The sequence below is a fragment of the Camelus ferus genome, chromosome 6 (assembly GCF_009834535.1).
Source record: "Camelus ferus isolate YT-003-E chromosome 6, BCGSAC_Cfer_1.0, whole genome shotgun sequence".
NCBI classification, from domain to species: Eukaryota; Metazoa; Chordata; class Mammalia; order Artiodactyla; family Camelidae; genus Camelus; species Camelus ferus.
In genome coordinates, this window is record NC_045701.1 from 81,691,506 (window position 1) to 81,704,009 (window position 12,504).

Below are 12,504 nucleotides of genomic sequence, written 5' to 3' on the forward strand. Positions count from 1 at the left end.
ACCTATCTATATTTTAAGGATCCTATGTGAAAATGTGGGGTCTTATTTAGAATGTAATATTCACAAACTGGGCCAAGGCACCCAGTAAACAGCAAAATGAAGGAGAAGCTATAAATTAGGAGAGACCAACATTAGAACTAATTTTAAAAATCATGGCAGAGCTAATAGAAGAAAAAATTTGCAAGGAATTGCTCCATGAGTCTCTAGTCATTCTTTTAATACATACCCAGTAAGCCCTCTCATCAAAATCAAAATCACACAGGCTGAGGAAGGATCTTGGTAGATTTTCCATCACACGTTATCTCAGCGGCCTCATGAGGAAGACATGAAGTTTGGTGACTTAGCCCAGGTCACATAGCCAACTAGTTGAGGGGCTAGGACATAAACCCAAGCTTGTGTCTGCTCTGGTTGGATTTATTCAGCTACTGCTATACTCAAAATGCGTGACAAGCATCAGGAGAAGCAGGTGTAAAGACCAGGTCCACCCCAAGGAGCTTGTACTTATTAAGGGAGATCAGAGGCACCAGATGCTTAAAAGCTGTATTTTCTGCTCGGGCTGCTATAACAAAGCACCACAAACTGGGTGGCTTAAATAGATATTTATTTTCGTACAGATCTGGAGACTTGAAGTCTAAGATCAAGGTGTCGGCAGGGTTGATTTCTTCTGGGGCCTCTTTTCCTGGCTTGTAGGTAGCTGTGTCCTCACGTGGTCACCCCTCTGTGAGTGTCTGTGTCCTAATCTCTTCTCATAGGAACACCAGTCATACTAGATTAGAGCCCCACCCTAATGACCTCATCTTAACTTAATTGCCTTTTTAAAGACCCTGTATCCAAATATGGTCATCTTCTGAGATTCTGGGGGTTAGGCCTTCAACATACAGATTTGGGGGGGACAATTCATTCCATAACAAAAGGTTATAGAATCCAAATATTTGCAAGTCCTCGCTTGTGCAATTTGGCTAATCCTAAACCAGTGGCTCTCAACTCCAACTGCACTTTAGAATCACCTGGGGAGTTTTTTTTTTTTTCTCAAACAGATAGCAGTGGCCCCAGAGAGTCTCTCTTGACTGGTCTGTGGAGCACTTGGCAAAGATGTTTTTTAAAAGCTGCTTGCTGATTGGAATGTGTACCGGGAACCATGTGGAACTGAAATTCCAAAGAGACACCTGAGCTGTTTTCATTATCCGAAGTTGTCCTGCTTTCTGTCCAGCCAACACCCAGCTTTTCACGTAGAATAGCTTCTAATCAGCAAAATGTCAGAGCAATGGCTCAGTTTCAAGCCTCTGCTTCATGCACACTTAGCTGTCTCTTTAGTAGGTGGTCATTCGTTGAAGGCCTGTGACACATGAGACAATATGCTGATGTGAGACACTGAGTAATGGCCCCCATGGGTGTTCATGCCCTAATCTCTGGAACCTCGAATTGGGAGATTATTCTGGGTTATCTGTATGAGCTCAGTATAATCACATGAGTTCTTAAGAGCAGAGAACCTTTCCCAGCAAACGTCAGAAAAATATGACATAAGAAGAACACAGAACATAAGGAGAGGCTTGAAGTGTGAGAGGGACTCCATCCACCACTGCTGCCTTTAAGGTGGAGAAAGGGGGACACCAGCCAGGGAATGCAGATGGCCTCAGTGACCTGGGAACCTGGGCAGCTGGGAGCGGCCTTCAGCTCGCAGCCAGCAAGGCAACGGGCCCTCAGTTCTACAACCTCAAGTCGTTGAATTCTATCAGCAACCTGAACGAGCAAGGAAAACATTCTCCCCTAGCAGCTCCAGAAAGGGATGTAAGGAATTCAGCCTTGCAGACCCTTGGTTTTAGCTTGGTGAGACCCAAGTCGTACTTCTGACCTCTAAAACTGTGAGACAATAAGTTCGCATTATTCAAAGCCACCGAATATGTGGTAGCTTGTTACAGCAGCAATAGAAAACTAATACAGCTTAAAGGTGAAAAATAAGACAATTAATAGCACACTCTTACTGCTGTTAGCAACTGAAATTTGCAAAATTCATAAAAGGAGAAATAAATCAAGTTTTTAATAACTCAAGTCTAAGACCCAAGAAATTGTTGAATTCGAGGGCCCTGGGTATATTAGGTGGTGTATAGAGGCCCAAACTCTGCACTTTGTTTTAAGTGTAAACATAACTTTTATAGGCACTGGGAAACTAAAAAATTTGTGTGACTCACTTTGTGATATCTGCTTTACTACAGGGGTCTGAAACCAAACCCAGTATATCTCCGAGGTATGCCTGTATAAATTTATCAAGTCAACACAGTGTGTACCTTAAACTTATACAATGTTATATGTCCAGTATATCTCAGTAATAAATAAATAAATAAAATAAAACAGAAAGAATCAATGCCCTCTACCTAAACAGATACTGGGGAAAAAGATTGCACAGCTGGCCCCTGTCACTGGCTGGTACCAAAGGGACAGGCAACATCCATGGCATGTGTGTGTGTGGCCAGAGAGCCCTAGAGGCTCACTTCAGCATAATGTGGGGCACAGCCAAGTGATTTTCCTTTATTTCTTCCAGTTACATTGAGATACAGTTGACATAAAGCACTGTGTAAGTTTAAGGTGTATGGCATAATGGTTTAACTTAACATCATGAAATGATTACCGCTGTAACTTTAGTGAACATCCATCATCTTACGTAGACACAAAATTAATGAAAGAGAAAAATATTTTTTTCCTTGTGATAAAAACTTCTCTTAACAACTTTTATATGTAGCATACAGCAGTGTTAACTCTATGCATCAGGTTGTACATTACATCCCCAGTATTTATCTTCTAACTGGAAGTTTGTACTTTTGATTACCTTCATCTTCCCCTAGTGCCTAACTCTGGTAACCACAAATCTGATCTCTTTTTCTGTGAGTTTGTTTGTTTTTGAAGTATAATTGACCTACAACACTGTGTTAGTACACATATAGTGATTCCACATTTCTGTACATTTCAAAATGATAAGTCCATGGAGGGAGGGTATAGTTCAGAGGTAGAGGGTGTGTTTAGCATGCATGAAGTCTTGGCTTCAATCTCCAGTACCTCTATTAAAAAAAATAGATGTCACCATACGAAGATATTACATAATGGTTGGCTGTATTCTCTACGTTGTGTATCTCATACACGTGACTCATTTATTTTCTAACTAGAAGCTTGAACCTCTTAATCTCCCTCACCTATTTCTTTCCTCCTCCACCTCCCTCCCCTCTGGCAACCATCTGTTTGTTCTCTGTATCTATGACTCTCTTTCATAAGTTTGTTCATTTGTTTTCTTTTTTAAATTCCACACGTAAGTGAAATCGTACAGTATTTGTCTTTTTGGTCTGACTTATTTCACTTAGCACATTGCCCTCTAGGGCCATCCATATTGTCACAAATGACAAGATTTCATTCTTTTTATGGCTGAGTAGTATTCCATTGCATATGTGTACCATGTCTTCTTTATCCATTCATCCATTGATGGACACTTATGTTGCTACCATGTCCTGACTATTGTAAATAACACTGCAGTGAACATAGAGATGCATATATCTTTTCAAATTAGTGTTTTTGTTATCTTTGGATGTACACCCAGCAGTGGAATTGCTGGATCATGTGGTAGTTCTGTTTTTAGCTTTCTGAGGAACTTCTGTACTGTTTTCCATAGCGGCCGTGCCAATTTACATTCCCACTGACAGTATACAAGGGTTCTCTTTTCTCCACATCCTTTCTAACTACTTGTTATATCTTGTCTTTTTGAGAAAAGTCATTCTAACAGGTGTGACGTGATACCTCATTGTGGTTTTAATTTGCATTTCCCTGATGATTAGGGGTATTTAGCATCTTTTCATGTGCCTATTGGCGGTCTGTATGTCTTCTTTGGAAAAATGTCTGTACAGGTCATCTGCCTATTCTTCAATCAGTTGTTTGTTTTTTTGATGTCAAGTTGTAGGAATTCTTTGTATATTTTGGATATTAAGCTTTCATTGGATGTATCATTTGCAAATATCTTTTCCCATTCAGCAGGCAGCCTTTTAGTTTTGTGGATTGTTTCCTTCACTATGCAAAAACTTTTTAGTTTGATGCAGTCCCGTTTGTTTATTTTTGCTTTTGTTTCCCTTGCCTTAGAAGACATATCCAAAAAAATATTGCCGAGACTGATGTCAAAGAGCATACTGCCTGTGTTTTCTTCTGGAGGTTTTATGATTTCAGGTCCTACATTTTAGTCTTTGATCCATTTTGAGTTGATTTTTGTATATGGTGTGAGAAAGTATTCCAGTCTGATTCTTTTGCAAATAGCTGTCCAGTTTTCCCAACACCGTGTGTTGAAGAGGCTGTCTTTTCCCCATTGCATATTCTTGCCTCCTTTATCATAGATTAATTACCCAAAGAAGTGCAGGTTCATTTCCAGCTCTCTAGTCTGTTCCATTGATCTATGTGTTTCTGTGTGTGTGTGTGTGCAAGTACCATGCTGTTTCGATTACTGTCACTTTGTTGTAGCATAGTTTGAAATCGGAGAGTATGATACCACCAATTTTGTTCTTCTTTCTTGAGACTGTTTTGGCTTTTCAAGATCTTTTGTGTTTCCATACGAATTTTTGAATTATTTTTTCCAGTTCTACGAAAAATGCGATTGGTATTTTGATAGGGATTGCATTGAATCTGTAGATTGCCTTGCATAGTATGGCCATTTTAACATATTAATCCTTCCAGTCCATGAACACAGGATAGCTTTCCATTTATTTGTAACATTTTCATTTTTCTTCATCAGTATTTTATAGTTTTCAGAGTATAGGTCTTTCACCTTCTTACTTAAGTTTATTCCTAGGTATTTTATTTCTTTTGATGCCACTTTAAATGTGTTTGTTTTCTTGCTTTCTCTTTCTGATAGTTCATTTCTAGTGTATAGAAAAGCAACAGATTTTTGTATGTTAATCTTGTATCTTGGAACTTTTACTAAGTTTATTTATTTGTTATAATAGTTTTTTGGTGGGGATTTTAGGATTTTCTATGTGTAGTATCATATCATCTGCAAATAGTGATAGTTTTACTTCTTCCTTTTCAATTTGGATTTTTTAATTTCTTTTTCTTGTCTAATTGCTGTGGCTAGGACTTTCAATATTATGTTGAATAAAAGTGGTGAGGGCAGGCATCTTTGTCTTGTTCTTGATCTTAGAGGGAATGCTTTCAGCTTTTCACCATTGAGTGTGATGTTACCTGTGGGCTTGTCATATACATCGTTTGAGGTATGTTCCCTCTATACCCACTTTGTTGAGAGTTTTTATCATAAATGGATGTTGAATTTTGTTGAAAGCTTTTTCTGCATCTACTGAGATGATCATGTGATTTTTATTCTTCAGTTTGTTGATGTGGTATATTACATTGATTAATTTGAGGATATTGAACAATTCTTGCATCTTAGGGATAAATCCCACTTGATCATGGTGTATGATCCTTTTAATGTATTGTTGAATTCAGTTTGCTAATATTTTTTTGAGGGTTTTTGCATCTATGACCATCAGTGATATTGGGCTATAATTTTTTGTGTGTGTGATATCTTTGGTTTTATATCAGGGTGCTGCCAGCCTCATAGAACGAGTTCAGAAGTATTCCTTCCTCTGAAAGTTTTTGAAATAGTTTGAGAGGGATAGATTTTAACTCTTCTTCAAAAGTTTGGTAGGATTCATCACCAAAGCTGTCTAGTCCTGGACTTTTGCTTGTTTGGAGTTTTTTTTTTAAATTACTGATTCAATTTCATTACTGGTGATGGATCTGTTCATATTTGCTATTTCTTCCTGATTCACTCTTGGGAGAGTGTACATTTCTAGGAATTTGTCCATTTCTTCTAGGTTTTCCATTTTATTGGCATAAATTTTTCCTAGTAATCTCTTATGATCCTTTGTATTTCTGTGGTGTCAGTTGTAACTTTTCATTTCTGATTTTATTGATTTTGGTCCTCTCCTTTTTTTCTTGGTGAGTCTGGCTAAAGGTCTATCAATTTTGTTTATGTTTTCAAAGAACCAGCTCTTAGCTTCATTGGTCTTTTCTATTGTTTCTTTAGTCTCTATTTCATTTATTTCTGTTCTTATCTTTATTATTTATTTTCTTTTAGTATCTTTGAGTTTTGTTTGTTCTTTTTCTATTCTATACCTGTTCCTTTAGATATAAAGTTAGGTTGTTTATTTGAGATTTTTCTTGTTTCCTGAGGTAGGCTTCTATCAGGCTTCTATAAACTTCCCTCTATGCTGCGTCCTGTAGATTTTGGATTGTTTTGTTTTCATTTTCATTTGTTTCCAGGTACTTTTTATTTCTTCTTTGATTTCTTCAGTAACCCATTGGTTGTATAGTAGCATATTGTTTAGTAGCCGTGTGTTTGTGTTTTTTACAGTTTTTTTCTTATAGTTGATTTCTAGCCTCATAGTGTGGTGGTAGGAAAAGATACTTGATATGATTTCAATTTTCTTAAATTTACCAAGCCTATTTTGTGATCCAGCATGTGATCTACCCTGGAGAATATTCCATGCGTGCTTGAAAAGAATGTGTTTTCTACTGATTTTGAAGAGAATGTTCTATATATACATGTCTATTAAGTCCATCTGGTTTAACCCATCAATTAAGGCAAGTGTTTCCTTATTGATTTTCTATCTAGATGATCTGTCCATTGACATAAGTGGGGTATTAAAATCCCCTACTATTATTGTGTTGCTGTTAATTTCTCCCTTTATGTCTGTTAATATTTGCTTTATGTATTTATTGCTCCTATGTTGGGTGTATATATATTTACAATGGTGATATTTTCTTTTAAATTAATTGCCTAAATCTCTGTTTTAATTTCTATGTATTTGGTAGGTTGATTATATTTGCCAATTTTGGAGGAGTGGTCTTATGTAGGAGATGTCCTGTGAGGTCCAGCAGCCACTCCCCTCTGGTCACCAGAGCTAAATGCTTTAGGGGTGCCTTCTATGTGGGCTGTGAGTGCCCTTCTGTTGTGGTTGGCTGATTACTGTGGACAAACTGGTAGGTAGAGGCTGGACCCCACTCTGGTGGGTTGCTAGGCCCTGCCTAGTGTGGTAGGCAGGGCCAGGTCCTGTCTTGGCTAGCTGCATGGCCTGGGGAGTTCTGGTCCTGGGGCCAGCTCACTGGTAAGTAAGGCCAGATAATGAGGTGGCTGGCTGTGGAGTTCTGGGGTGGGTCCCAGGGCTAGTGTTGTCTCACTTGTGGGAGGAGCAGGTCTTGCAGTGGCAGGTCTTGGGTTATTGGATAATAACTGAAATACAAAGTCAATATCCATGCATCCATACTAAAGTATTATGTAATTATATATTATATGATCATATATAATAATATAAGTCAATGATTCAGTAAGTGAATGGGAAAACAGAGGCAAATCTCCCATGAAGAAGAAATCCAAATAATTTGTGTACTTGCTTTGCCCTCAAGGAGGTGAATGGAGCATAATCCCCACTCCTTGTGTGTGTGTGTGCGCACACAGTGACCCCCATCTGAGAACGCAGGATGGAGAAGTCTGGGTGGGAGTGGGGACAGCTCTATAGTGGAGAAACCTGGCAAACTCTCCTTCATCCAGGTGATGAAGGTTTTCGCATCATCTGTGATAAGTCATGTGGATACTGAGTTCCCAAGACAAGATGTGATCTGCCACCCCAAGGGTGTGATATTAGACATATCACCCCAGTCTCATCATAAGACAGCATCAGGGAAGTCCCAACTGAGGGACAGCCTAGAAGACACCTAACTGGTACTCCTCAAAATTCTCTAAGTCACCCATGAGAATGTCTGAGAAAATGTCATAGACCTATGGAGACAGGATGGCACCTATGGAGACATGATGACTAAGTGTAACCTGGGGTGCTGGATGGGATCCTGCAACAGTAAAAAAAGACACTGTATAAAAACAAAGCAAATCTGAATAAAGAATGGACTTGAATAATGATGCATCAATATTGGTTCCTTAACTGGTTCTTATACTGTATTCATAGAAGCTGGTAATAATAGGGGGAAATGGATGTAGGGTGTATGTGAACTCTTGGTACTATCTGGACAGGTTTTCTGTGACTCTAAAACTATTCTAAAATAAAATTTTATTTTTTAAGTGAAAAAATCTTGCACACCTTACAAATATTTCTTCCATAGTACCACATATATTCTGTCGAGTAAGAAGAGCCTTTCTACATTTTTCTGAACGGGAAAAGGAGCATTACGTGTGTGGATCCGGGCACAGCCCCCTGAGCAGTTCTATTTGGGGAAGGGACATTTATTCCTCAGGTAGTTTAAAAGTAAAAGCACTCACCATACTTTATTATGTTTTTGTACACTGCTTTCTCTGCTTCACATACAACTCACTCATCATAGTATATTAAAGCTATTTGATGTTCCAAGAGTATGTTTCATGGAACAGAGTACATTCTGTGACCATTCTGAGTATACTTTGGGGAAATAAGGAAAATATGTATCATAGAAAACAGATGGAGCTTTGGCACTTGTCTGAGTTGAAGGCAAACCTGGCTTGACCGTGGGCCTCTGGGAACACACCTCTAGCCTGTGTCATTTGGAAGAAATTTCCACATTGGGACAGGGAGGCAATTGTAAATCTGTCTGCCCATAGGGAAAAAAATGGGTGCATTACCCTCTAGTCCATCAGAGGAGGAACAGGAAGCATGTATCTCATCTTAAACTATGGACTCAGTGGTACAAGAATTTAAGTACTTTGAGAGGTGGTTAAGTTCTCTGTCTTCAAATGAAACTTGTTTATTCATTCAGGGAAAGACTGACAATTCTCCAAGTAGCAGTTTATCTCCAGTCCCAGGGAAGAGTCAATTGGTGGTTTGAAAAAGTTCTTTTAAATAGTTAGAGCACCTGTAAGCATTTAGTTGTTGACGGTTCAAGGGGCAGACCTCCTAGACCAGCTGTTCTTAATTCCTCTACTCACTGCCTTTCAGCTCATCCTTTGTCACTGACTTCTCACTGCTCGGCACATCAGAAGCTCAAGTGTTCAGTGAATGAATGACTCAGACAAGGCTAGTGGCAGAGAAAGAGCCAACACACAGCACGTTACCATCCTGGAGACGGAGGTTGACAAGGAGGAGGGATGTGTGTGCCCACCTTCTTCATCCTCTGTGGGCTCCTCTGAAGGTAGCAGTCCTTCCAATGTGGTTCCCCTTTGGAGACTTTCTCATCCTTTCTCTTAGCAGAATGCTTTTCCTAAGCATAGTTCTCCTAATCAAACAAGAATAGTGTGTTACTTGGCAGAATTCATCCCCTTCTCCCCCCACCTTTTTAAGTTAGTGTTTGATACATACAGAACACGTATAATACAAACGTAACTTACAAATTCTCCTAATAAGGTGGACACTCACAAACCCACCACTCACCACTCACCGGGACTGTTACCTACACTGTTGCATTTCCCCACCTGTCCCCACTTCCCCTCCCCAAGAAGCGACCATTACCCCAAATTGTGTGGTTATCATTCCCCCAGTTTTCAAAAATTTATACTTTCATCACATGACTATGTAGCCCTAAGCAACATATGGTTTTATTTTTGGCTTTGAGGTTTACAAAAAATGTGTCATACTGATTATAGTTAACTATAACTTTCTCCTTAATCTCAATATTATGTTCCTTAGATTCTTCCATATTATGTAGACCTTCTACCAGTAGTTCATTTATTTTGGGGTCTATGTAGTTTGCTGTCATATGAATATTCCAGTTTACTTCTCCATTCTCCTGACTTGGGGCATTTGAGTTTTTCCAGGTTTTGTGCCATTACAGTCAGTGGCACAGTGACCATTCTTGGTGGATGTCTCCTGATGCATGTTCATATGAGCATTCACTAGTGCAGTAGTTCTCAAGCATGAGCGTACTTCAGAATTCCCTGGAAGACTTGTTAAAACAGATTTCTGGTCCCTGTGCCCAGAGTTTCTGATTCAGTAGGTCTAGGGTGGCGCCAGAGATTTTGCATTTCTAGTAAGTTTTCAAGTGCTGCTCCTGCTGCTGGTCTGGGACCGCACTTTGGGAACCGCCGTCCTAGGGTAAACAGCCAGGGGTGGGATGGCTGGGTTGCGGGCGGTGTACCTGTTATAAGGTAATGCCTCATTGTTTTCCTATGTAGTTGTATCATTTTTGTTCTTATCACAGTATAGAAAAGTTCCATGGAGTCATGTTTTCTCTAATCCTTGGTTTTATTCATGTCCTTTCTCTACATTCAATGTGACTGGTACTGTAGGAAGGGAAAGGACTTATACACTGAGACAAGTATGTTTTACACTTTTTAAAATTGAAGTATAGTTGATTTACAATATTGTGTTAGTTTCAGGTGTATAGCAAAGTGATTCAGTTATACATGTATTTTCAGCGTATTTTCCATTGTAGGATATTACAAGATATTGACTGTTATTCCCTGTGTTATGCAGTAAATCTTTGTTGCTGATTTGTTTTATGTATAGTAGGATACATTTGTTAATCCCATACTCCTATTTTATCCCTCCCCAACTCCCTTTCTTTGATAACCATAAGTTTGTTTTCTATGTCTGTGAGTCTGTTCCTGTTTTGTAAATTAGTTCATTTGTGTCATTTTTTTATATTCCACATTTAAGTGATATCATGTGATGTTGTCTTTCTCTGTCTGATTTGCTTCACTTAGTATGATAATCTCTAGGCCCATCTATGTTGTTGTAAATGGCAATATTTCCTTCTTTTTTATGGCTGAGTAATATTCCATTATATATGTATACCACAGTCTCTTTATCCATTCATTTATTAATGGACACTTAGGTTGCTTCCATGTCTTGGCTATCGTGTTTTACACTTTAAAAAAAGAATACAGAGAGCTTTACACAGTTTGTGTTTCATTGGGTTTAACAAGCAAAAGAATGGACTCTAACAGGTTTGCCAAGGAAAGTAGACAGTGAACAATTCATATAACTTTAACAGAACGCCTTTATGAGAATCAGAGGGAGCTGGATGGCTTAGTCATTTAGGTTCTTTTCAAGCAGCCATAACAAAACTGGAGAAGGTCCTCACACGATAGCTGAAATGATCACAGTCATTTTTGTTTAGTCTCCCATCAGGGTACATACAGTATTGTGGTTTAATCAAAAGGCACTTCATTTTGAGAAGATGAAGACTCAGGAGGGATGTGATTGAAATGTCATGATATTGTGACAGCTCAGATGATCATGGACTGATGTATCATGTGCCAGAACTGGAAGAAGATAGAAGAGGACATTTTTAACACAAATAAGAGGAGACAGGAGATTGCCCCGTGCAGGACATTGAATGATTAACTTGCCCACAAGGGGGCAAAACAGAATATGGTAGAAAGAGTATTAGCTTTCATATACCAGACATGAGTTTGAATTTTAGCTCCTCTAGCCAAGCTCTGGTGTCAGAACAGGTCCAGAGTCCTTGGTCTATCCTGAGCCTCAGTTTCTTCCTCTATAAATCAGAATCAATCCGTGTGCCTCACAGGGCTGTGGAGGTTTACATGAGGTAACAGGAAGTGCCTGGCACATGGTAGGGCCCTCTCCTCTTTTTCAAACAGGTTTTATAAGAACAGTAACTATTGCCATTTTTACATTAGTTTGCTGTTTGCAAATCCCTTTCATATGTCTAATTCCCATAGCACCCAAGAGGATGCTGTGTCCATCATCCTCATTCTGTGCTCATCCACCTTGCCTGCCTCATCTCTGAGGCATTCACCTCTGTAATTACATTCTGCCTTGCTCACCATGCACCGTTCTCAACTTTGAACAGCTGTGCACATGTGCCCTCCTCTCTCCTTCTCTCTCTCGCTCTCTCATCTGAATGTACATATGGATGATGGAGTCATTACAGACGGGACAGATATTTAACCTGATCTCCTTGGCTCAGCAAACAAGCACCAGGATGAGGAAAGCTAACATTGAATACTTCCTCTGCGCCAGACACTTGGCAGGCTTCATCTCATCTAAACTTCATCAAAACCTCTACATCTGGGGTAGATTCAGTTATTAGTCTCATTTGATACATGTCAGAATAGCCACAGACCTCAAAAACATTATGCTAAGCGAACAAAGCCAGTCACAAAAGACCACATATTATATGATTTAATTTATCTGAAATGTTCAGAAAAGGGCAGATCTATCGAGAAAGAAAATAGATTAGTGGTTGCCAGGAGCTCAGGAGATGGACGGAAGTGGGGAATGACTGCCAGTGGGTTTGAGGTTTCTTTATAGGATGACAAAAATGTCCCAAAGTTGATATGGAGTTGGCTGACAACTCTGTAAACAGCCTACATTTTTAAATGAACTGTACACTTTAGGTGAGTTGTATGGTATGTGAATTAAATCTCAGTAAAACTGGTTTTTTAAAAATCTTACTTAAAATAAAAGCAGAACAGTCACAGAGCCATTAGGGAACAGTTAGAGCAGTTAGGCAAGATTATAAATGCCAGCAAATAACAGAGCAGGTTGAGTTCAGGGTTCACACTTGATACTTCTGGGTTCCTCTCTCCCCATT

The 12,504-nt window shown here is 39.1% G+C and overlaps 1 protein-coding gene across 2 annotated transcripts in view; it reads left to right on the plus strand.

Moving 5' to 3' along the window:
• KCNK13 (potassium two pore domain channel subfamily K member 13) overlaps positions 1 to 12,504 on the plus strand; it is an 86,492-nt gene that overhangs the window by 41,404 nt on the left and 32,584 nt on the right. Inside the window, exon 2 of one of the 2 annotated variants that reach the window (XM_032482500.1) lies at positions 8,946 to 9,138. The exons of the other annotated variant lie outside the window; for it this stretch is intronic. Coding sequence (XP_032338391.1) covers positions 9,006 to 9,138 — 133 coding nt within the window. The 5' untranslated portion in view covers positions 8,946 to 9,005. The remainder of the gene's footprint in view (positions 1 to 8,945; positions 9,139 to 12,504) is intronic. 2 annotated transcript variants of the gene reach the window in all.